Source organism: Glycine soja, chromosome 13 (genome assembly GCF_004193775.1).
Source record: "Glycine soja cultivar W05 chromosome 13, ASM419377v2, whole genome shotgun sequence".
Taxonomy (NCBI): Eukaryota; Viridiplantae; Streptophyta; class Magnoliopsida; order Fabales; family Fabaceae; genus Glycine; species Glycine soja.
Genome location: NC_041014.1, coordinates 29,892,279 through 29,915,649, shown reverse-complemented (window position 1 = coordinate 29,915,649; position 23,371 = coordinate 29,892,279). Strand labels below are relative to the sequence as shown.

At 31.7% G+C, this 23,371-nt stretch overlaps 3 protein-coding genes and 1 long non-coding RNA gene across 4 annotated transcripts; 1 reads left to right on the top strand and 3 right to left on the bottom strand.

Moving 5' to 3' along the window:
* Positions 1-1,217: 1,217 nt before the first annotated feature.
* On the bottom strand, positions 1,218-5,069 carry LOC114381870. Its single transcript, XR_003660105.1, has 2 exons — positions 4,844-5,069; positions 1,218-2,405 (listed from the first exon to the last, which is right to left on the bottom strand). It is a non-coding gene; the product is annotated as an uncharacterized LOC114381870 (long non-coding RNA).
* A 1,645-nt stretch (positions 5,070-6,714) lies between these two features.
* LOC114381785 (probable E3 ubiquitin-protein ligase XERICO) lies at positions 6,715-7,540 on the top strand. The gene has a single exon (XM_028340999.1). The coding sequence runs from the start codon at positions 6,819-6,821 to the stop codon at positions 7,296-7,298; it is 480 nt and encodes a 159-aa protein (XP_028196800.1). The 5' UTR covers positions 6,715-6,818; the 3' UTR covers positions 7,299-7,540.
* A 4,599-nt stretch (positions 7,541-12,139) lies between these two features.
* LOC114381853 lies at positions 12,140-12,730 on the bottom strand. The gene has a single exon (XM_028341077.1). It carries the CDS (start codon positions 12,620-12,622, stop codon positions 12,389-12,391), a length of 234 nt encoding a protein of 77 aa, XP_028196878.1. The 5' UTR covers positions 12,623-12,730; the 3' UTR covers positions 12,140-12,388.
* A 3,207-nt stretch (positions 12,731-15,937) lies between these two features.
* On the bottom strand, positions 15,938-22,832 carry LOC114382619. Its single transcript, XM_028342175.1, has 7 exons — positions 22,490-22,832; positions 22,024-22,109; positions 20,713-20,859; positions 20,496-20,604; positions 20,212-20,335; positions 19,571-19,844; positions 15,938-16,524 (listed from the first exon to the last, which is right to left on the bottom strand). The coding sequence occupies exons 1-7, from the start codon at positions 22,611-22,613 to the stop codon at positions 16,417-16,419; spliced, it is 972 nt and encodes a 323-aa protein (XP_028197976.1). The 5' UTR covers positions 22,614-22,832; the 3' UTR covers positions 15,938-16,416.
* Between the last annotated feature and the right edge of the window lie 539 nt (positions 22,833-23,371).

The window sequence follows — 23,371 nt, the reverse complement described above, 5'->3', positions numbered from 1 at the left end:
ACTGTCAGAATACAATAATGCAGGAGTGTGAAGAATGAAATAATCTTGTAGCTAGAACCCGAGGCAGTCATTTGAACCTCACATATGTGATAGAAAGGGCTGAAAGGCAAAAGGACGATATATACACGACTTGAGAGGAGGAGCAAGACATAATATTTTTTGTTTCTTGAGTTTCCACAAAATCAAAGAGGAACCGAGGAACACACAGAATCCGGTGTTGTAGGACAAGATGCCAAATTAGAATCACTAGATGCAAGCAATTGAAGGAGGAAAGAATAACCCTTGACTTGATGCACGTTTAATGTAGCGATGTTATTTCCTCATAGTGAGTCATAGCTGCCTCAAAATGATGAATATGGTTGGAACCTCTGATTGAAAAATGACTCAGATGCTAACAGTTTGTGAGAAAATATGTTTGCAAATGAACAACTGCTGCATTTAGTGTATCCATATTTGTAGGCCTTATGATATATTGTTTTGGTTACATTTTAATTATAATGTTCAAGACACTCCTTTTTTTAAAGTTAATTAAGACATTCATTTATTTCATTTATGATGCTTAAATCTTATAGTTTACATCCCTTGCATTTCTTTCTCATTTTGTTTGATTGATGGATCCAATACTTCATTCAAAATGATGCATCGTATTATTGGTGCCAACTTAATTACAATATTCATACTACTATACATTTTAATTTTTGTTTAACTAAAATTATACTAAGAAGAGATAAACTTAACACCTATACAAAAGAATAGTATTGTCTTAGGTGTAGGGTATATTTTGTGTGTTGTAATTGTCCCCAGGAATAATCACTTATTTTATCTTGGTGATATATGATCATGACAATTCAAATCCGGTATGCATTTTGTGTATGGCTTAGGTATTCAGCTGAGATGCTGCGTAATAATATTTTTGATATATAATTTAACTCTCTTTTGGAAGAAAAAAGTTGTGTTATATTTAGCATCTTTTCTAAAAATGTTATAATTTAAGTGATGATTAGATCCAATTCCATGTCCAATTTTATATCGTGGAACAAAAAGGCCGTGATATATAAATGATGGTCTGTGAGGCATAAGTGGAAGATTATACTTAAGGAAGCAGAAGCATCCTAGTACTCCAATCCAATAAAATATATTCTATATATATAATAGGAAATATGGATACGTGTTATGAAGGGGGGAAAAAGAAAGAAAGAATATGTAAGTAAGTAAGATAGATTTGGAAAACATATGCACGAAGACGCTTTTATTCTGATCGTAGATACAAAGCGGCAAAGCACTCTTTTGACATAACACATTCAATATTGAGACATGTTACAAACGGCTAATTTAAAAGCCCACGCCATTAATAACATTAACAGTCTATTATCACTTCTATATAATAACTAAATTAACAAGGTTTTCTTTTTCGGTGAGCTTAGGGGAGCTATTCAAACAAACATTTAAAACTTAATCACACAAAACATGTAGAGTTATAGAACAAAAACAAAAGGTAATGGTGGTGGGCATGTGAAAAACTATAGTTTTGGGGAGTTATTATTATCCTACATTACGCCCTAAAGACATTATCGGATGTGACTCCTTGTTCACTACCTGGATGCACCTTGTTCTTTCCCACACTAGAACTAATCTCCTTTCTCTCTTCAGTACTCACCTCACCTCTTCGTACTCTTTCCTCTTCCATTCTCTTCAACTTCTCTTTCTGCCTCTTCTCCATAACATAAATTTCAGCTGAACGTGCCCCAATGGAAGACATGTTATTCTCTGCAAAACAACAAACTAATATTGGAAAAATGTTTACTAATTATTAGACTTGGCTACTAAGAAATGCTTAATTTGTGAAATTAGAATTGCCAAAGATGGTATTTATAGGAGTTGGAATTGGATGCGAGAGCATGTGGAATAACCAAATAAGCAGTCACGTTCATTTCTCCAATGCCCTTGTGGTACCGGTTGTGGCTTTGCTTTACAACCAAGCATAATCAGCATTAATTATCTTAATTGCACTCACACACAAAAATAATAGAATGCCATGTTGTCATTATACTTTGCATGGAAATTGAAGTTTTGGTCCGCGCACCATCTTTATGTGTTCTAAACTTTCTAAATACTATAAGATAGACAATCCTATGGTTCTAATGCAACAATTTGTATTAATATATTCCTTAAGTATTTAAAATACACATGGTTCGGAGCACACAGGAAATGGATTAAATATAAAATGACCGAAGTGGGCTTCTTAGTTTAATTATGTGCCATCCCAACATTAACCACTATTGCCACACAGATGACAAGTCAGCTTGAGATGATAATATATTCTGTGGGAGGAGTTGGAGGCTGCACAATGGCACATATATTGCATGTCTCTGACTATTCAGTAAGTTGCCTCCAAAATAATTGACCTATAATATTGCAAAGGCCATAAATCAATTATAAGATTCAAGTGTTTCAATTAGCATATGCATGCAGTAACCTAAAACGGGTTTGTAATGAATATATATATAATTTGTCATCACAGAGCAGCAGACGTGCAAGAATGAGACAGAGAGGGAATGTAAGAATCATTGGCATGGTACTTAAGTGTTGGATTACATCGAAGAACAAGCGAAGAAACGTTTTAGACAGAATTAATACTTTAATTTTGTTTATTACTAATATTAGTTCATACACGGGACACTTTAATTAATGACCACTAATCGTGGAAACTGCAGCTTTTGTGTTAGCGTTTGAGGTAGGATTTAATATTATACACAGCACCAACTAAACTTTTAGACGTATATTATTAAATTTATAGCTTAAAAGCACAAGCCATTAACTGAAAGCTAGGTTATCATGAAACCAGGAGTTGCATAATGGAATTAAGCCGAAAATTCTGTTCTAGCCAACCCTTGCAATTGCGAAACCTTATGTTGGAACAAGAGCTTATCTTTCAATCTAACACTTTGATTGCATGGAATTCCTCTTCGATTTAATTTAAGTTCTTCTTTTTCTTCAGTGACTATTAAATAAATTCTATTATATAATTATAATTCATGCTCTCGATCAGGTCAACTTAGAGAAGATAAGATTGGATGATAATAATATATATGTTAGTGGTGTACATCTACTTTAAGACTAATAATATAACTAACTAGTTGATAAGATATGATTCAGATTTTACAAAGATATTAATTTAAGTTGATGGTGAACAATTTAAAAATATTTTTGTTAAGTATTCTCTGACTTTTGATATCTGTTTTAATTTTACTAAATTCTCATAATTCAATTCACCTATTTTTTATAGTGAAAAAAATTAAAGAGTAATATTATATTAATAGCATATTTTCAAGAAAAAAAATATCATGAATCCACTTACTTTCTCTTTCATCTCATTTCTATTTCATTTTCTTTATCCTTTTCTCTCTTCTTTTTCTATTGCATTACCTATTATATCCATCTATCATTTTCTCCCTCTATTTTTTTTCCATTATGATTCTCTCTTCTTTCCACCATAACACACCCCCCATTTTAGGATGTATGTTTATAATTACTCTATTTTCAAATACATTTTACAATAAGGAAAAAGAAAGGGATAAGAAAAAAAAAATTACTATATACTACTAGAAAAACTTAAATAAAGACAGAATTCAAAGACAGATGGTTATCCGTTTCTATCAAAGACCAAAACAGAGACAAAATGTATATACAAAGAGACGAAACAAAAATATTGTATCTTGGAGACGGCATTCATAGAAGAATGGATCCGTCTCTATAATAATATTCCTTGTCTGACTTCGTCTCTATATTGTTTAATAATATTTGGACGCGGATTTTAGAGACGACATTAGTCAGATAATTACTAACATAATCAGTCTCTGAACTCGTTTATATGTATTTATTTTAATATTTTAAAAATTATAATTCATTAGATACAGAAATTGTTCCGTCTCTAAAATAATTTTATTATCTTACTATTTTTATCTATATTCGATTAATTTTAAACTATCTGCTTATTGATTTGTAATATATTTTGATTAAAAATAAGTACTCAATCTTAATTATAATATTATATAATATAAATATATTTTGATATATATAATTAATTGGGAAATATACACATGTCTCAATATTAATTAATTGATTTTTAGTATATGAGTATTATATTTTTTAATGTGATGGAAAAAAGAAGATAAGAAGAAAAATGAGGTGATCAGATGATAGAAGAGAAAATAAATACATGTTAATAATTAATAATTCTAAAATGAAGTACCACAACCATTAGATGCATGTTGACATTCACTCCAAAAATAATATTTTCAATTTAAGCTTATTGTTGTAAATAAAAACTTGAGCAGTAGAATTATAGAGATGCAAGTTGTTACATATGATCGATAACTATCTCAAATTCTTCACACACACACACAAAAAAAAAAAAAAAAAGATAACTATCTCAAAGAAAAAAAACTTCATATAGCAGCGTTGTTCTCGTAATATCACCCGATATTATTTATAATAAGAAGAGAAAATAGAAAGAAAAAAAAAGAGATAAAATGGGAGATGTAATTATCTAAAAAGAGACAAAAAATGAATAGTGAAATTTTTTTTTACTCTTTCTCGATCGTATGGAATGGGAAGCAAGGACCTCCCAGAAAATTTTGAAACGTTAAATATGAGTGGACATGGAAAAATGTGGTAAAGATCGATAAGAAGAGCGTATTAGGAGAATAATTTTAACTTTTCAATTTATAATTGTTACGAGAACTAGGTAGTGACTTTTTTTTTTTTTTGTTTTCAATTCAGGGGACTTGTGCAGTGTGCAACAAAAAATGGAGTTTTTGGTGTCAAAGGAAAAGAAACAGACCAGAATGAATGTGTGCCTAGATAGCTACCCTGTATTGACGAAGCTGCTGTGTTGAGGAATAGCGCAGATAAAATGATTTTTGCAACTTCGAGTCATTGCAGTTGCAGTAACGAAGATAAATAGAAGGTTAATCATGAGTTATATATGTGTTTGCATTGTTCATATTGTATTGTATTTTTTTTGCAAAACATAAAGCAGTATACGTGTTTTGAAATACATATATCGGTGCACAACTTGTGCTTCTTGTTCTTATTAATAAATTTGATCCATTAGCTTTTTTAAAAAAATTGTTAAAGATAAGTACGTATCAATTTTTCTTATATAAATTATATATCAAACGACATGAAAAATATGAAGCACTAAAATTACAAATATATATATATATATATATATATATATATATATATATATATATATATATATATATATATATATATATATATATATATATATATATATATATATATAAAGAACCCCCTCCTTTAATCTCTATGCATTAGTTGTTGACTAACGGCACTAATTCCAATTAAAAAAAGGCACAAAGCCATCGTGCCCCGCACATTTTTTATGTTACAAATCAATACAAATCGAAATTAGGGTTAACTGATGTAATTTTTCGTTTGTGGCTGCTCAAAGACTGCGGGTTATAAGGATCAAGAATGTGCAATGCAACTTCCTAAGTAAGAAAATTTTCATATTTCCATGCAAAGCAGTCTTCTGCTTTGATTTATTTTTTCTTTTTTATAACGTTTTTTTGGCCGCTCAAAGAGGAAAATGCAACATATTTTGTGTATTTTATTTTTCTAGTCAGAATTGGGATACTTTTTCTTCAACAAAAAATGGTATTCTAGTATTCTTCCAATATTTATAGTGTAGTAATTCTTACTATTTCGTCCACTTAATTTGACCGGCTACCCACCGTTTTAAGAATTTTGATCCGAACGCGCACGTCATTCCAATCATTTTATAATCCTAATTGTTTTCCTTGTTCACCACTGCGACCAAAGTATTCAATTCCCAATTGAACAGACAGGTTTTACCTGTATCTGAGAAGAAGAAAAATATAATACTACTATTTAAGTGTTTATCAATATTTTAACACGTTATTATTTATCATATCATTAATTGAATTTTTAGTGAATAAAATGACTATATAATAAATAAATATTTTTTAATTATAAATGTATTTTTAATATACTTTTCCACCTCTAATTATATGTCACTTCTAATATAATTTGATTCATCTTCAAATATTTTTAATTTTTGAGAACTAAGAAAATAATTTTTCCAGTAATATTCTTTCTTTTCAGTATCTCATCTAAAGAATGAAATGGATTCCCAATTATATTTTTAGTCTTGTTATAATATTTTGTGTAATTAAGATTCAAAAGCTAAAAGATAAAAGTAGCCATAGGAATTAAATAATGTAAACAATCACTGAGAAAGGAGTTATCATTTACTTAAAGGTTTAATATATTAGATAAATCTTGTTGGTAAAACTTTTATTCAATCAAAATTAAACTATTAATATAAATATTAAGGGTGGTTATATTTGGATATGCATAAATTCTAAAGGTATACCAACAAAATAACTAATTTTAATTTATTAATTTATTTCTATCACATTATACCATCTATTAAATCAATTATTTATGTTTTAGCTCTGACGTGTGTCCATATAAGAAGTGTACAACAAACATTTTTCTAAATATTAAACATATTATTTGTATCAAACAAATTAAGCAAAGATAAGCTTAACCGCTTGAGCATAGATAAGTCAAACCGCTTAACGAGGCAGGACGAGAAATTTTTGTATTAAAGAATTGTGCCTGGCTGCTGAAAGTGAAGACAAAACAACACAACATCATGAATGTGTATTTAGATATAAATAAAAAAGCAAGAAAAGATTGGTGCATTATAGAAATCCCTTTAGACTTTAGTTTAGTGTTGCATAATATAATTAGTCATCATCACCATGAAACCTCTCTCCAAGCTCTTGAACAAGTTTTGTGGGAAAATGATAATGCTATTAGCATCCCTGCTAATAGAACTCATAATTCTCATTCAAAAACTAAGGGAATCACGTCCAATCAGCACCCGCCAATACCTCAAACTCATCGAGAAGAAGAACCCCACCATTTGCTACACCAAAAGATTGAACTTGAAGGCAGAGCACGCTGCTACAGCTACTGAGTGTAGGGTATGTCTGTCCGAATTCGAGGAAGGGGAGAAGGTGAGGAAACTGAAATGCCAACACACCTTTCATAGGGATTGTTTGGACAAGTGGTTGCAACAGTATTGGGCAACGTGCCCACTTTGTCGGAAACAGGTGCTGCCAGATGATGTTGTGTTCAAGCACCGTCTGCATCAGAATCAAGCAGAGGCTGCTTCTAATAATGGGAATGATGACAATCTTCTCTATCTTTTTTCAGCATTTCGTGGTGGCAACACTTAATTTGAACAGATAACAACCCTCTCTCAATCACCTTCAACATATATATATATATATATATAGTAGTTTAGTACTATATAGCTAAAACAAAACCACCTAATTGTTTTTTATTTTTAGAAGAAAAAGGATTAATTTGTTATTCTTCCTTTACTAGGATTCCTCGGAAGAATATTACTATGGATGTACACCATATATATATAGTTACAGATATTGAAAGATTGATGTTACCTTTTTTCTATTTCACACTTCTGGTTGTTATTTGAATTAAGGTTTGTCTTATCTAGAAATTCATATTCATATTCATATTTCTGTGTAAGTGGACATTTTAATTCTTGGGTGAGAAACATCCTGTGACTGTGATGGATCACTGGATGGAGGAAACCCAATTTCAATGCCTACCGACGGTAGAGTTCAGTTGGTTGGTCAAATGAGGTAGTGGAGTCTCTCAGACACATAGTATTCATATTAATTCTTTTACGGATATCTACTCATATTCTAGGAAGACCCTTTCTTAATATACTGGTAAATAAATTGGTAGGTGAATAAATTTATGGTTTGACACGTCTACAAGCAATTCTTTTGAATTCTCATAAAGTTTGTTTTAATGTTAATATGGATTTAAAAACAAATATGAATTAAGGATATATTAAAAATGGAAGAAAGTTGATGAATAGTCTCAATAGTGAAAAAACACAGAATTACACAACATAAAAATCATAGAATTAAATAATATAGGTTTAGGTTTTGGTTGGGTTCCATACATATGACCAAGTCCAATATTAGAAATGATATCAGGTTTGTAATTTGTTCAAAAAGCTTATGTTTGGATCTTCTACCAGCACATAAATTGCACTAAGCACCATAAGTCAGTCAAAATTGTTTCAAAAATAGCAAAATGGTATACTTAAATCTATTTAATTACATAAACGCAATAAAAAGGGTTAAAGAGATTAACATCCTAAGTTAAGAAAAGAGAAGATGATTGGTTGAATATGTGCCTAAAACTAAAAGGTAAGAGTAAATGGTACGATAAAGTTGTGTGTCTTCTTTCCACCAGCTTAATTGACTTGCATGTTTGATGGTTTGTCATCACATAGCTAGGAAAGACATGAATCTTCATCAACTTAAAAGACTTGACTTAAAAATAAAAAGTTGTCATCGCTTTTGGTCATTTGCTAATCATGTGTCAGAACCAAAGGAGAATAATTATTATGTGACCTAGGACATTCAATAATATGGTTGAGAGGTAGATGAACAAATTCAATATCATTGGACACAGGGGATGCATCAAACTGACAGGTACTCTTGCTGGGGTGTGTTGGACATGTGTATGTATATGTTCGGTGGATTGCTGGTTCTAGCAGGAAAATGCGTTTCAGACACAATTTTTTTTATAATATTTTTTTTTATTTCACATTAACTATATTATCACACGTCCCAGTCTCTTTTCTTTTCTGAATTCTTTATTATATACTTTCTGTTACGAATTTTTCGTAATAAATTTCAAATTACAAATTGTAACTATTATTTTAATGAATAATTGTAATTTCTCATTTTTCTGTTTAAAATAGCTTCTTAATTATATATCATCAAAAGTTTAAACAAATTTTGTGGACAATGAAGGATCACTGTACGCAACTTGGTCGTAGTGGAGTGAGCAAGTACTAGCTTTTATTCATCAATTGGATTATACTAGAAATTCCTATTCCATTCCATTGCATGTATTAAAATAGTACTACTAGATTATATGAAAATGAAAGTCACTGGGTTCTATGATCATAGTGGAAGTGGAGTAGTTGTTGAAATAGTAGCTCAACCAATCGATGTGATGGTTAAGAACTGTCGGTGAAGTAGTGAATGTGAACATAATAATTGAATTACAAAACCTGTGGAAGAGCATCATGTACTCCACCCACTAACTCGCTCCTTTGTTTCAATTTCAAACAATTAAATTAAAACTGATGAGATACAGAAATTTTTAAAATTTTAACTAAAGGAAAAATAGTTACTATGTTGGGGTGCTGATTTTCAGGTACTTTGTTGGAGTGTGATTTTAAAATCGTTTGTTAACCAGACATCCGTACTCTTCATCTTTATCCGTCATTGGTTGGACAAGAATTGTGAGGTTCATATTGTGCAGGTTTTTAGGAAAATAAAAATGTTGCTGTTTAATTTTAGGAGATATAGGAGTACACATTATTCCTACATTATCAGCTGGGTGTGTTAACTTATTCTTATCTTATGTTTGGAATGAAGGAAAGAGAGTGGAGAGAAAAAAAATTGAAAGAAAAAAAATATTATTATCTGTATTTTTTTTTCTTATCAAATATATCATTAAAGACTTAATGATGAGATTTTCTTAGGTCTGCATGATCTGTTCACTTGTATTTTGATTTTGGACTAAATTATGTGCTTTTTTACTCAAAATATCATCATTTTCTTATTTAATTTTTCTTTTTATGAAAAACACTATTAAATTTTAAAAAATATTCTGATGTAATTAATGCTTGTATTAACTTCCATTTTGTTATCCGTTGAACGATAATATTACTGCTAATTAACATGAGGGATTAATATTTAGAGACAATAGGAAAACATGATATTTAGAAAAGACACATACAAACAACTCTTAAATGATAAAACTAATGAAGACTAAAAAAATATGAGAAATTACGATATGTAAACTAGAACTTTATAAAAACAAAACAAGAATTGTGATATCTTTTAGGCCAAAATATTTTTTTTCTTTGGTTCGATAACGTTAAGAATTAAATTAAACATAATAGAGATAAAGCATGGCATGAAAAAATGAAGAGGAAGATATGTAACTCCGCTCATGATACTAATAGGCAAGATGGTAAAGGATGATGTATAACATCTGGAATGGGTTGGAGTTGGAGAGTTGAGAGTTTAGTTGGGTCACATAAGGCAATTGTTATTTACATTTTCCAATTTTATTAATATACTTTTTTATATTTTTTCAAAAATATATACTATTAAATAAGTGGAGTTATAAGATTGGGTTCATCATTCAAGAAGAAAGGGAGGAAGAAAAGATCTTTGAGTTCAAATTTTCTTTTTCAAGAACAAAAGGCTAACTATTAATAAATTAACCAAAAAGAATGGTCCAAAAAAAAAAACTATTGAAGAAGTGACAGCCGTAAGAGTTTTGGATTTCCATAAGCCTCCCTTTTAGGCCCAATATCATACAAGAACGGGTCCGACAGGCCCAAATAAAACAATAGTCTCCGAAGAGGTGGCCCAGCAGTACACAAAGAGACAGGGCTTTGTTATTCTATTCTCACACCCCATATTTTTCTTGAATTTTTTGTAACAAAACTATCCTTGACAGAAATGTTTTTATTGTGGATTGTACAAAAAAATATAATACAACCAAAACAAGTTTTTATTCTGTTAAATTTTCATTAACTGAAATTTATTATATTTTTTTTACAAAAAAGTAAAATGACACTATTATTGTGAGTGAAAAAAAAGGTGTGTTGTTGTAATTGTGAGAAAGTAAGTGCAGAATGTGGTGTGAGAAGAAAGTGACGTAGGAAAATGGACGTGGTCAGTGAGAAAGAATGTGTGTTAGTGTGTTACTGTAAATGTAATTGTAAGAAAGTCAGTGTGGTGTGAGAAAATATAGGTGTGGTGAGTGAGAAGGTGTGTGTTGATGTTATTGTGAGAAAGTGGTTGTAGTGTAAGAAGAAAGCGAGTGAGTCGTTGACAACATAAACTTATTATTGTGGTTTTATTTAAAAAATAAGGTAATTGATAAAGGTGTCTTTAAAATATTGGTTAAGAAATTGAAAGAATTTTTTTATTAAAATACTCAAAATTATGTTGGGTGTGACTTTTTTTTACATTCTATTATAATTTTTGCAATAAATAACTATTGTGTTAAATGAAAATATATTTTTATTATATATTAATAAGTGAAATCCCTTTTTTATGTTATGTTATAATAAAAATATGTTTTTGTTGCGATGAGTTCACAACATTAATGTGTATTTATTAAAGGATATTTTTGTAATGTGTATTTATTAAAGGATATTTTTGTAAAAGAATATAAAAAAGTTATGATGTAAAGTATAAGTATGAAATAAAGTATCATATTAAAAAAGAATAAAAAGATTAAGTATCAATTTTTAAGTTTCATATTAAATAAGAATAAAAATATTCAACAAATTTTAAATTAAAATATGATGATAAATTTACTTGTGTGGTAGTACTGGTTGAAAATTTCCCTTCAAGCACTTGCTTCAACCATTCTCTTCCGTTCTTTATTGTGCATTTAACTTTATACAATTTTAAGCTCTCATCATTTAAGCTTTTTAAATTGTGAAGTAGATCGCATATGGCTGGGCATGGATATCTGTTTCCATTCGAACACAACTTCGTTTGCCATATATTTACTACAGTTTTTCATGTCCTGTTAATTTCTTGTTTAATCAAAATATCTATACTAATTTCCTAGCGTTTACACTACAATTTATTTATATCAATAGATATCCCTCCAACTCCTAATGAGTTTCTTTATGACCCTCTAGAATTCGAGTCAATCTAATCAATAGTTTAAAAATTACAAAGCATAATAAGATCAGATGTTAAAATATGTATGCTCAAATATATTTTTTAATTTTATAAATATTAAAATGTTTAAAATTTATCCCTACAAAATTTTAAGTATATTTTTTATTCTTACAAAATATAAATATGTAATATTTTAATTTAAAGTTGGATTCAGAATATCGAATCCTACTTATTAATATCAGGTTCATTATATCTGTCAATTAAAACTTGATACATTGATATGTAGGATGAAATCTCTCAAAATCATCTCCCAATCAAAATATTATACATTTATTTTTTATGAGGACCAAAAACATACTCAACATTTAATATCAAACATTTTCGATATTTATAAGCATCCAAGTATATATAAAAGAGTCACCGAAGATTTTGAACGTGGAACAAAGTTACCTTTAATTCAAAATATGACTAAATATAGATTACAAAAGGAAAAATAATAAAACAATAAGGTGCCAACAGCCAATAACTATTGCAACCAGAAAGCTGAACTTGTTCGATCAAGCAGAGAATAAACTGTTAGAAGCAGCAATTGCAAATTGGGTTTTGGGTTCCAAAACCCACTTGACAAGCTCCTTCTTCTGCACCTCAATCTTCTCCTTCAGAACCAAAAAAGAATTAGCACAAGAAACCACGTTCAAATTCCTCTCTTGTACAGCGCCAGCACCACCCTTCCTATAATGCTTTGTCCTTCTCTCATATTCTTCGGCTACCAACATGGCAATATCAGACATGGTTGGTTGATGATTGATTCTCTCACTATATGTATGTTAATTGTTGTTGCTCTTACAAAAACCTTGTTCAAAGCAAAAGCTATTTATAGCGACGGAACTCTACGTCTCTATACACGTGGAGTTCAGCAGTTTCGGATAAGGCTCAAGCCTAAATAATTGTGTTAAGTTTCGATTATTATACTTTTTCAGTAGGGATGGGTCATATATTATGACGTGTCCTTCCATAAAAAATTCTGAAGACTTTCCGCGGAAATACACAGGACTGATATTTCTTCAACCTACTACGTACCCATATTATTCACATGTCCTGAATCTGATTGGACAAATACCACAGATTTAATATGGGAGAAACTAAATAAAAGGGAGAAAAAAATAAGAAAATGTTTTTTTTCTATATATAAATGTTGTACAAAAAATTGTACGATAAAGGCCAAAGATGATAAACATACAAAATTATATTGGTTGATTAACAAATTAAAAAATTTGTTATATTTGTATGTGTTACAGTTTTAGTAATTGACTTTTTAAATTAACAATTATAATTCCTTTTCAAAAGTATATTTTTACTTTTTTGTATTAAGTAGATTCTTACTTTGAAGAAATTAAATTTTCAAGTTTAAAAAACTGAAATATTGTGGTAATAATCCATTCATGATTTGTAAAATATTTCATTCCCTGTGGTCGGTCGTCAAATCGGAAAATGACAAAATATTGAAACGTGGGACACGTGTAACGCTTTTTCACCGTATAGAACCGACATGCACATGCCCAAGCCTGTCCCTGTCCTATATTTATTTTTTTTCACAAGGGAATGGACCATTATCTTTGGAATCCTAAAAATGCAATGCAATACTACCTTTTTTTTAGATATAGGTTTTTAGATTAGAAAGAAAAAATGGAAAGAAAAGAATAATAAATGCAATATATGATGTTATAAAAAAAATAGATATATGTTCAATATATTTTATTTTTGTCAACCTACTTTCTTAGTGTACAAATTGAAACAAAAGAGAAAAACGAGAGGGAAAGAAAAGAGATACAATGTCATCTGATAAACAAATAGTGTATAAGATGAAACAACAAAGAAAAATACAGAAAGTAAAATAAGATAGAAATAAAAAAAAGTAAGAGACATAGTAGATCATATAATAGTAAAAAAAAATTTCAAGTATTTTATGTACCAAAGGAATATAATAGTAAAAATTGTGTATATGATGAAACAAAAAGATCCTGTCAAAACAAAAGCGAGAAATAAAAAAAATGTAATAAAAGCTATAATAGAAAGTAAAAATTATGGCAGTTAAAAAAAGAAAAAATTATTTTACATGAATATCAACATCGTCTATTGTAAATGTAAGATTAAACAAATAATTTAATCTCAATATGTTAATATGTGTCAAAAAATTTCAATTGAACTCTTATACATAAAAATTTATTAAATTAGTCTCCGTGCAAATATTATCAATTTAATTCTTATGGTTATGCTAACTATAAACCCCCTTACACATTCTTAATATAATTTTTATTATGTATTGGATTCTGAATAATTATTATTTTATTTGTAAGAATTGAATAAAATATCATATAATTTATAATATTCACACATGATATTCAATTAATTGAGTAGGACCTGTGCATTCTTAATTCTTAATTGAATGCGCTGTACTTACAGATAATAAATTAGAAATACATTTACACATATAAGTTCTAAATTAATACTGTAATTAAGAAGATTAACTATCAATAATTTGTGACACGAGACTAAATTATGTCTAAACGTAAACAATGTGCAGATTATTGTTATATACTTATATTATAGCTTTGATTTACCACAACAATAATAATAATAATATAATTATGTGTCGTTGTTTATGTAAAAAAAATATAATAAAATAAAATAAAATACGCGGCATTGTTAGTCGGTGATGATATACGACGTATGCAACATTATACACGCGCCTATTTTGGTAAACCTACATACAATCCGATAAAACCTGTGTTCGAATCAGGCTTTGACTCGATCACAAATTCGTTATTTTTTCAAGGAACCACAACTCCGATTCATTCACAGCTTCATCCCCACAACCACAAACCTCCATTAATGCCTTAGGCAAGAGGCAACGTCCAAGCACCAACTCTCCAAGTCACACGTCTTATAATATTAAGCTAACGGGCATTTCATGTTAAAACTATTTCTCCCTAGTGAAAAAGAATATAAATAAATAAATATCATGCATGAAATTGAAACTCTTTTTCAATGAATTTTTGTTTCTTTGCTCTTAAGTTTATCAAGCTTTGATTTTATGATTTTATCAAGAATATTTTGTGGGATTGATATTCCTTATTTTGACAAAAATGAAATACACGAATGATTTTTGCTGCCTCTGCTTTAGGCAAAAGTAAATCAGATGAATAGAAAAAACAAAAGGAAACATTTTTTTAAAAAAAATAGGATGAAGAAAAATAGAAATAATGATAATCCTTTTTTGACGCAAAAAAAATAATGATAATCCTATTGAGCCCTAAATAAACCATTCCAATATTGCAAACTCTCATAACTACCACTAGGTATTAATGGTGGTTTGCGGTGGCTAAAGCTGTGTGGAGGTAAAAGAACAAAATGGGGGGAAGCGTGAACTCTTGAAATAATGGAGTTTTTCTAGGTACTAAACGAAGGAAAAAGAGAATAGAGAATAGACTAAATTTTATTAGATTGATATGGAATTCATATGATGAAATTTATTACAATGTGCTGATATGTTTATGAAAACATAAAGTATTATATCGGTATATCCTATTTATATTAATAATCCCAACTACAAAAGAAAATAATTCATGAGATATTTAGAAATATGGAAACCAAGGAAATAGAGAAAACTAATCATCAGATATAGGGCCTGTCTGTTTAAGTTTTTTTTAAAAAAATTAATAAAATAACAATTTTCTACTCTTTTTTTGTGTTTTGTCTAAACTACTTTTTTTTCATAAACAAATTTTATTTGCTTCTTAAAAAAATCACTTTTTAAAATTTAAACCAACCGAGCCATAATCTAAGATAGTCTAAGAATATGATAAGGATCATAAGATCCTAACAAACAACAAATTTCTTTATGCAAAATTATCAATATAATCATTTGTTCAAATCAACAGCGTTATGGGATGCTTAATTGTCAACTCTAGACTCAGTTAATGATGCAAATGCCAGGTAGATTCACTTCCATTATGCGGCACAACAGATTTAACAGAAACAAAATCATCGTAACTAAAAAGAAGTTAAAAAACAAAACTAATGGAGAAAGAGAATGAAGACAAAACTAAGACCTATAACAAACAACACACATGACCAAACATATATTTTTCCTCACTCCAAACAATATGCTTGTATCACGGGGCAACCGTACGAGTTTGATTAGTAAAGTATCCAAATCAAAATAAAAATTTAAAACAAATACGACCAGCAATCAATAAGACCTGACTAGCCAAGCAGAATCCTATCAAGGAAAAGAAATGGCGATGTACCTGTAACTTGTTATTGGTCATTAAAAGAATCCTCTTCCATTTTCTTTAGGTAGACGTGTCAGACATTCACAAATTTCCACATATCAGCGGTTCAGCACAAGTGTACAACTCTAGCCAAAGTGAATTGAGTGCCTATTACACAATTATCAATAAACTGCAGGTCTTCATGAAAAGGACCAGCTTACCAAAACATGGGGAGGGCCAATGTATATCTACATTTTAGTGGCATTCACGTCATCAAGTAGATGACTGATGACTCTTCCAAACTCATGGACTCATAGTAGGCCCAATGTTTTCAACTGCTGAACATGTTCGGGTGGGAGAGCCGGGGGAGACCAATCCGATCCAGTCAGCTCTCCATCAGCGTCTTCAACCACATACTCCTATGATGAGAAGCAATAACAATTTCATAATCAACAATCAAGACCATGTCAGAATTTTTCAGGACATCATGATGTTCTCATAAAACACGCAGTTAGCACATGGGATTATTGGTACTCAACTAATCTCAAACTGTTTGTGTTCCATGTCAAATGTAATCCAGAAAGAGGCCCAAAAGCCAGCCTTAAGGCATCAAAATACCAGATTCAAGTCTAAGCCCAATTACTATCACACCCGGAAAAGCAAATGAGAGTTGCAAAATCAAATCTAAAACCCTTGTCCTATCAGACAGAAAAAGGACTAAGGAAAGAGAATATATCCAACAAAACTCTTCAAATAAAAGATGATGAAAAACTCAAACTATGGTAAACTTCCCTAATGAATTGAATGCAACTCCCAAATGGTGAAGACCCATCAACTCTCAAACTATGAGTCAAATCCCATCCTCACCAGCCAATTTTGTGTGCAGCCAAATCTTAACCGTTGATTGGTTATTTCACAGTAATTAATAAAGAGAGAAAATATTATAAATGGTCCAAATTTTGACTGCAGAGAACATCCTGTGGCAGAGCCAAGAGAGGATCCCGATCCACAGTGACACATCCAAATGTGTCCTCAGAGTATCCATAAGAGACATGTCCGACAACGGTATGGCAGCCTTTCTGTTACATCAGTACTTCCTAGCACCACAGCCCCACCCTAGCTAAATTATACAAACAATGGAAGAGCAGGAGGGGATTGCATAATGCATACCCATGTACTTGGGACGGGTGTGAGTGAGGATAAACTTGATGTAACACAGCTGCACACGCAGCAGGTGGGACAAAGGAGTTTTGCTTTGAGAGCAGAATCAGGGGGAGGGAGGAAGAAGTGAGGCAAGCATGTACTGAGCAAGAGTTTCGGAAGAAGAAAGTAGACCCATCAAAGTCTGTCATATCTCTATATTTACTTCTTTTGGCTGAGCTTTTATACAATATTAAAGATCCTCATCTATATAATGGTAACATATCAATAGCAAGGATGTATATTATTACAAGAGTTTGGAAGTACTTTTCATATTATAATTCCAGTTCTCTGTCCATCTTTATTATACTAAAAAGTCCTTTTGAAGTCAATCAAAACAGCTACATCAAAAGCAATGCATATTATGTGTTGAGAAAAACTCAAGTCTCACATTTTAAGATGGTATCAGAGTCTATTCTAAATCCATTAAGCAGGTAACCCACCATGTCATTCATGCACTAAGCTTAATAGTACTAGGCATGAAGGGGGTGTTGAAAAAAACACAAGTCCCATATTCTAAGAAATAATTAGACAAGATTAAGTTCTGGGAGGATAATTGGCTGGACAGTGAGGGCTCCCTACTAACCAAGTACCCTAGGCTGTTCATCATATCCTGTTAGCAAGATAAACTTATTCAGCAGATGGGGTTTCAGCAAGATTCAGGATGGGTGTGGGACTTTAGGTGGAGGAGATCGTTGTTCGACAGTGAAATACATATGGCTGTATCATTTCTAGAAGATATTGAAGGAAAGTCAATTCAGCCTCACACAGCAGATCAATGGTTGTGGACAGCAGACCCAACTGGCCATTATTCTGTAAAAAGCGCATACAAAATGATGCTGGCTGAGTCAGCGGAGGAGAGTCATGACAGCACCTTTGAAGAATTATGGAATCTCAAGATCCCATCTAAAGTTTCTGTATTCGCATGGCGGCTTCTCAACAATAGACTCCCGACAAAAGTTAATTTGCAGCGGAGACATATAGAGGTAAATGACAGCAGCTGCCCTTTTTGCAGAAGTACGGATGAGATTGAAGGGCACCTGTTTTTTCATTGCAGCAAGGTCATACCAGTTTGGTGGGCATCATGGTCTTGGGTGAACATGGTAGGGGTCTTCCCAATGAACCCAAAACAGCATTTCCTCCAGCACATTTTAGGCATGAATCTTGGGATAAGGACCAATAGATGGAAATGGTGGTGGTTAGCCCTGACATGGACTATTTGGCGGCATAGGAACAGAATCATCTTTGCTAATGAAACATTTGACGCTACCAAACTGATGGACGATGCAGTTTTTTTGTTATGGGCATGGCTTCGAAACTTGGAGAAGGATTTTGTTACCCATTACAACCACTGGTCTAGTAACATTACAAGTGGTTTTAGTAGGTAGCTCAGGGTGTAATGTTAGACTGTTACTAGAGTTTATTATATTTTATGTACCCAGAAACTGGTTCTATGTTAGACTACATTAAGTCTGCCATGGAACCAAAAATCTGACCCCTATATCTGTACTTTAAAGTACCCCTGGTACTTCATTAATATAAATACTTATTTTTGCTGATAAAAAAAAAAATTAGGCCAAGATATATAGAATATATAAGTGAAGGGCAACCCTCATCCCATGAGCTAGCTTTTGGACCCAATAGTACTGGACGTGAGGGTGGTGTTGAGAAAAACTAAGTCTCACATCAACTAGAGATAATAAGACCAAGATATATAGAGTATATAAGTGGGGCAACCCTCACCCCATGAGCTAACTTTTGGGATTGAGTTAGGGTCAAACCTACATTCTAAGATGATATCAGAGTCTATCCTAGATTTATTAAACGGGTCACCCATCATGTCATCCGCATGCCAAACCCAATAGTGCTAGACGTGAGGGGGGATGTTGAGAAAAACACAAACCCCACATTCTAAGATTATGTAAAGGTAAGCTAGTAGTTGAAATACATTTACTTTCGCAAAACCATCAAGCATCAGAAAAATCCTCAGTCAATATGACTCTAATGCAAGAGAATCTAAAAAACAAGTCAATTACAAAAGCAGAAAAATTTTATGGTTGAGATTCTTGGATACTAGTAAATGTTTCTGTGAAGATATTATATAGGACTTAGATGCGGAAAAAAAAACAAGTGATGGCTAAATGGGCTAATTGCATATATCAGTTAGGAATTTAGCACGACTTGATAGCTGAATTGCAACAAGAATTGACAGCTCATAGCAATGCACCAAAAGCACAAAAAGATGAGAAAGTAAACCAACCACACCTTTGTTAACATCCTTTTTGCAAGTATGTGATAATGACGTTGCCATATCCGTTGACCTACCATGGTAGCAACCAATACACTGTAGAATATCCCAATTACAGTAAAAAGTCCCAGAACAATCAAAGCCATAATGAATAATAGTGGTAGCCCAGCTTCCCCAGCACCCCCCAAACAACCACCACATTCAGTTGCCATGGTTCCACAACTCTCAAAGCATGTGGTGCAATCAGTCCACATACAAAGAGTGCCTGGCAAATGACAGTCTGCACAAACTCTGCAACATCATACAAAACAAAAATCAAACTTAGTCACAAATCACTGCCATTCTGAGTCACAAACTTGCTACAAATATAACCTACTTCATTAATAACATGAGACAGCCTTCTTTCTCAGTTTAGCATAAGCAAGCATGAATAATTTAACAACTGAATTTGTCTTTGAAAGAAAAAGTTAATAAAAGAAGGGCCTGCGATATAGTGTAAATTAAATCTTATATATTACACTCCAAGCATAGTTTCTGGCATCCTACAATTAAGCAAGAAAACAAGCATTATAACAATGCCTCATGCAGATGCTCAGAATTTCATCATGTGTTCTGACAATATAAGAGGCTTGTGAATTTGTAAAATCAAGGTTATTACCCAGGTTGACAGCAACAAAGACATAATTCTCTACAAGGCTGAGCTAAATCATTGCGAACTCTTCGATCATAACAGGTAATGAAGCACCCAGAGAGGCCAAGCAAGGCGAAAAACAATAGAGCTCCTGCATTAGAAAATACCAACAAAAAATAAACACCAACACTATCTTTTTATGTGGAGCAAGGAAAACTATAAACTCAAGGCGATGGAGGAAAAAATGGATTTGCAGAAACTAATATTGTATAAGCATTTTGATGACATGGTTTAAGTTTAACACAATTTACCACATATGTAGTAAAAGCTCATTTCACTATCAAAACCCCAGAGAAGACGAAGCCAATACTGCTGGTAACCATCTATTAGATAAACCAAATATGACAGTGAAGCAATGACCTGCATATAAAGGCAATTAAGAGGATAAATTAGATCATCTATATGCATTCATAAAGTACAAATGGATAAGTATATAGATGGCAAGATTAATGGAAACAAATCACCTACAAGCTGGACAGACAGAAAAATAAACAACATGTCTCTGGTGACAAAAAATCGAAATTTCAGGGTACGCCATTTCCTATCAGCAGCAACATGGACACGCAAATGATAAGGAGCCTTGCACGTAGTGCAGTGAGCAAAGGCAAACCCTTCCTGCAATTAAAAAAAAAATATTATCCATATATTTCTTGGGTCAAGCACTGCAAAGTACATCATTTTACACATGGAACCATAGAGTACAGGAAAAAAGTGTCCTGCCACCCTATATTGGGTCACACTTTAAAGACTAAGGTTTAGGTGGTTGCACATCACAAAAGTGCATATTATTATCTAGATGCTTGTATATAATATGGAATATCCAGGTGTTTCTCCATCAATGGTTATTTACTCAGTACTTTACACCACATAAAATGCACCATGTTCATTCAAGGATTTATTTTCAAAGAAAAATTAGCCCGTGGTCTACACTTTTCATCATTAGATAAAGTCACAACAATTCGTTTTAAAGATAATTATATCGTTAAAAAAAGGAAGAATAGAATGGAAGAATAAAGATAGCTACGAAACCAAAATGTGTCAATGGTCAAAGATCCAAGAGCAAGGAAAACATGTTAAAAGCCATGGCGAGTAAATCAAAACTGCAAACACAAACTGCCTAAAATAAAATAGACAAACATGTAAACTCTTTTCATCACCGAATAGGATAATGGGTAGCAAAGAGAGAGAGATAGCTGAAGGGTAAGAATCAACAGAAATCATCAGAAAGAATATGAAATGTTACCAAGTCAAGTGCGGGCTATCAGGGACAGATCCAGAGATGTATGAAAGGGGGGTCGGAATTTTTTTTATACAATTATTTAAAAATTTAACTTAATAAATGATTATTTAATAAATTATGAATTTCACAAAATTATTTATTATTAATTTCATGTATAAAACTAGAGATATGATTCAATACTAGAAGGAAATTAAGTAAACACTAACTCAACATTCTCTCTTTTTATTTATTTTTCTCTATTAATATTTTTTTTCTCACATATACAAAGAGTCTTGATGGGGGGCAATGCCTCCCCTCGAATCCGTCACCACAGGGTAATCGACACAGGTTAGAAAAAATATCACGAGATCAACAAATGAGAACATAACATAGATCATTTGATTAATTGATTAACCAAACAAAAGGTTTACCAAGCACCATAAATAGCCTTCAGTCAGTTTTACATAACAGTAGCAGCTTGCCATCCTTACTTGCTATCAATCACGAATCATCATCACTTATAAAGTTGTGTTGTTATGTTATAAATCAGGAATCATTACCTTAATTGCTCGCCAATGATCCAAACATTCTCGATGCACATATTTTGATGTACCTTTGCACTTACAAGGGGCTATGAAATCTCTACCTGAGTAAAAAAAAAAAAACATATCATGAAGCTTAGACATAGCTGCAATACCCAACACGTGGAACAATAACAGTCCCAATAGCAGCTATACACATAACTGCCAAAAACGCGATGCTATCAAATTATTCGAATACAACCATTTCATTTACTTTGAAACCAAAATCAGCCGAGCTTGACCAATAACCGTGCTTCTCAGCTTCACCCGATTCAAGTAATAAAATGAATTAAATAAACCGAACGAGTACAATTCGAAATCACAGCTTATTTAGTCTATAGAATTAAGAATAGATTGTTCTAACGACATCGAAGTGCACCTTGCCCTAACCTGAAAACGAAAACTGAAAAAATAAAAAAGAAAAAAAGGATGAAAGTGAAATTACCGTCAGTTTCGAGACAAATTCGGCACTGGATTTGTTCGGAGGGACCAGCTTCGAGGTCGATCTCAGAAGGGTCGGTGAGGGGAAGGGGAGGAACGAGAGGAGAAGAATCTGAGTGATCGGCCATTGAAATTCAGAAAATGAGAGGGTGAATCGAGTTTGGTTTAGGGAAACCACGAATTTCTAATTCATCATCATCGTTAGCTTAGATAAGAATTTAGAATAGAGAATGAGAAGAAGAATGAAGAATCTCTCACTGATGATCTTTCTCTTTCTCTCTCTAGAACTGCCCAGTGCGAATTGATTTTTCAAGTTTTCGTTATCACAGATACACAAGTTACGAAACTACAGTGAAAGTGAAACCGGTGAATTCCCAAAACTAACCATTGCGATTAATAATAATCATCAATTCTGCGTTTTAACCTCTTTAATTTCAAAATTACTAGCTTAATTGTGGTTTTTCCACTCTTACTTTTATAATTTGTGAAATTTGTCGCTAAAGTTTTCTTTTTTCTGTGCATAACTGCTTTTTGTTTTTTATTTTCAAAATTTCACGAATTTTAGTCATCGGCTTGTTGACTATTTATTGGCATTAGTTTATTTTATTCACTGCTGAGATAAATTTCATTGAACGACATTGATATTCTGGCGTCCAAATAAAGATAAAATACACGAATTTTTTTAAGTAAAGAACAAAAGGTATGATTAAGCCTTTGGATAATAGTAAAAGTGTTAAAATGTACTAATTAAGTCTTTTGATAATGATAGAAGTATTAGGGATAGGGTTTTAAATTCTTAAAAAAAATAACAAAAAAACTCTTTCTCCCCACTACCATTAAAAATCATTCCAAAAATCTTTGAAGAAGAAAAAGTAGTATTTTTTTT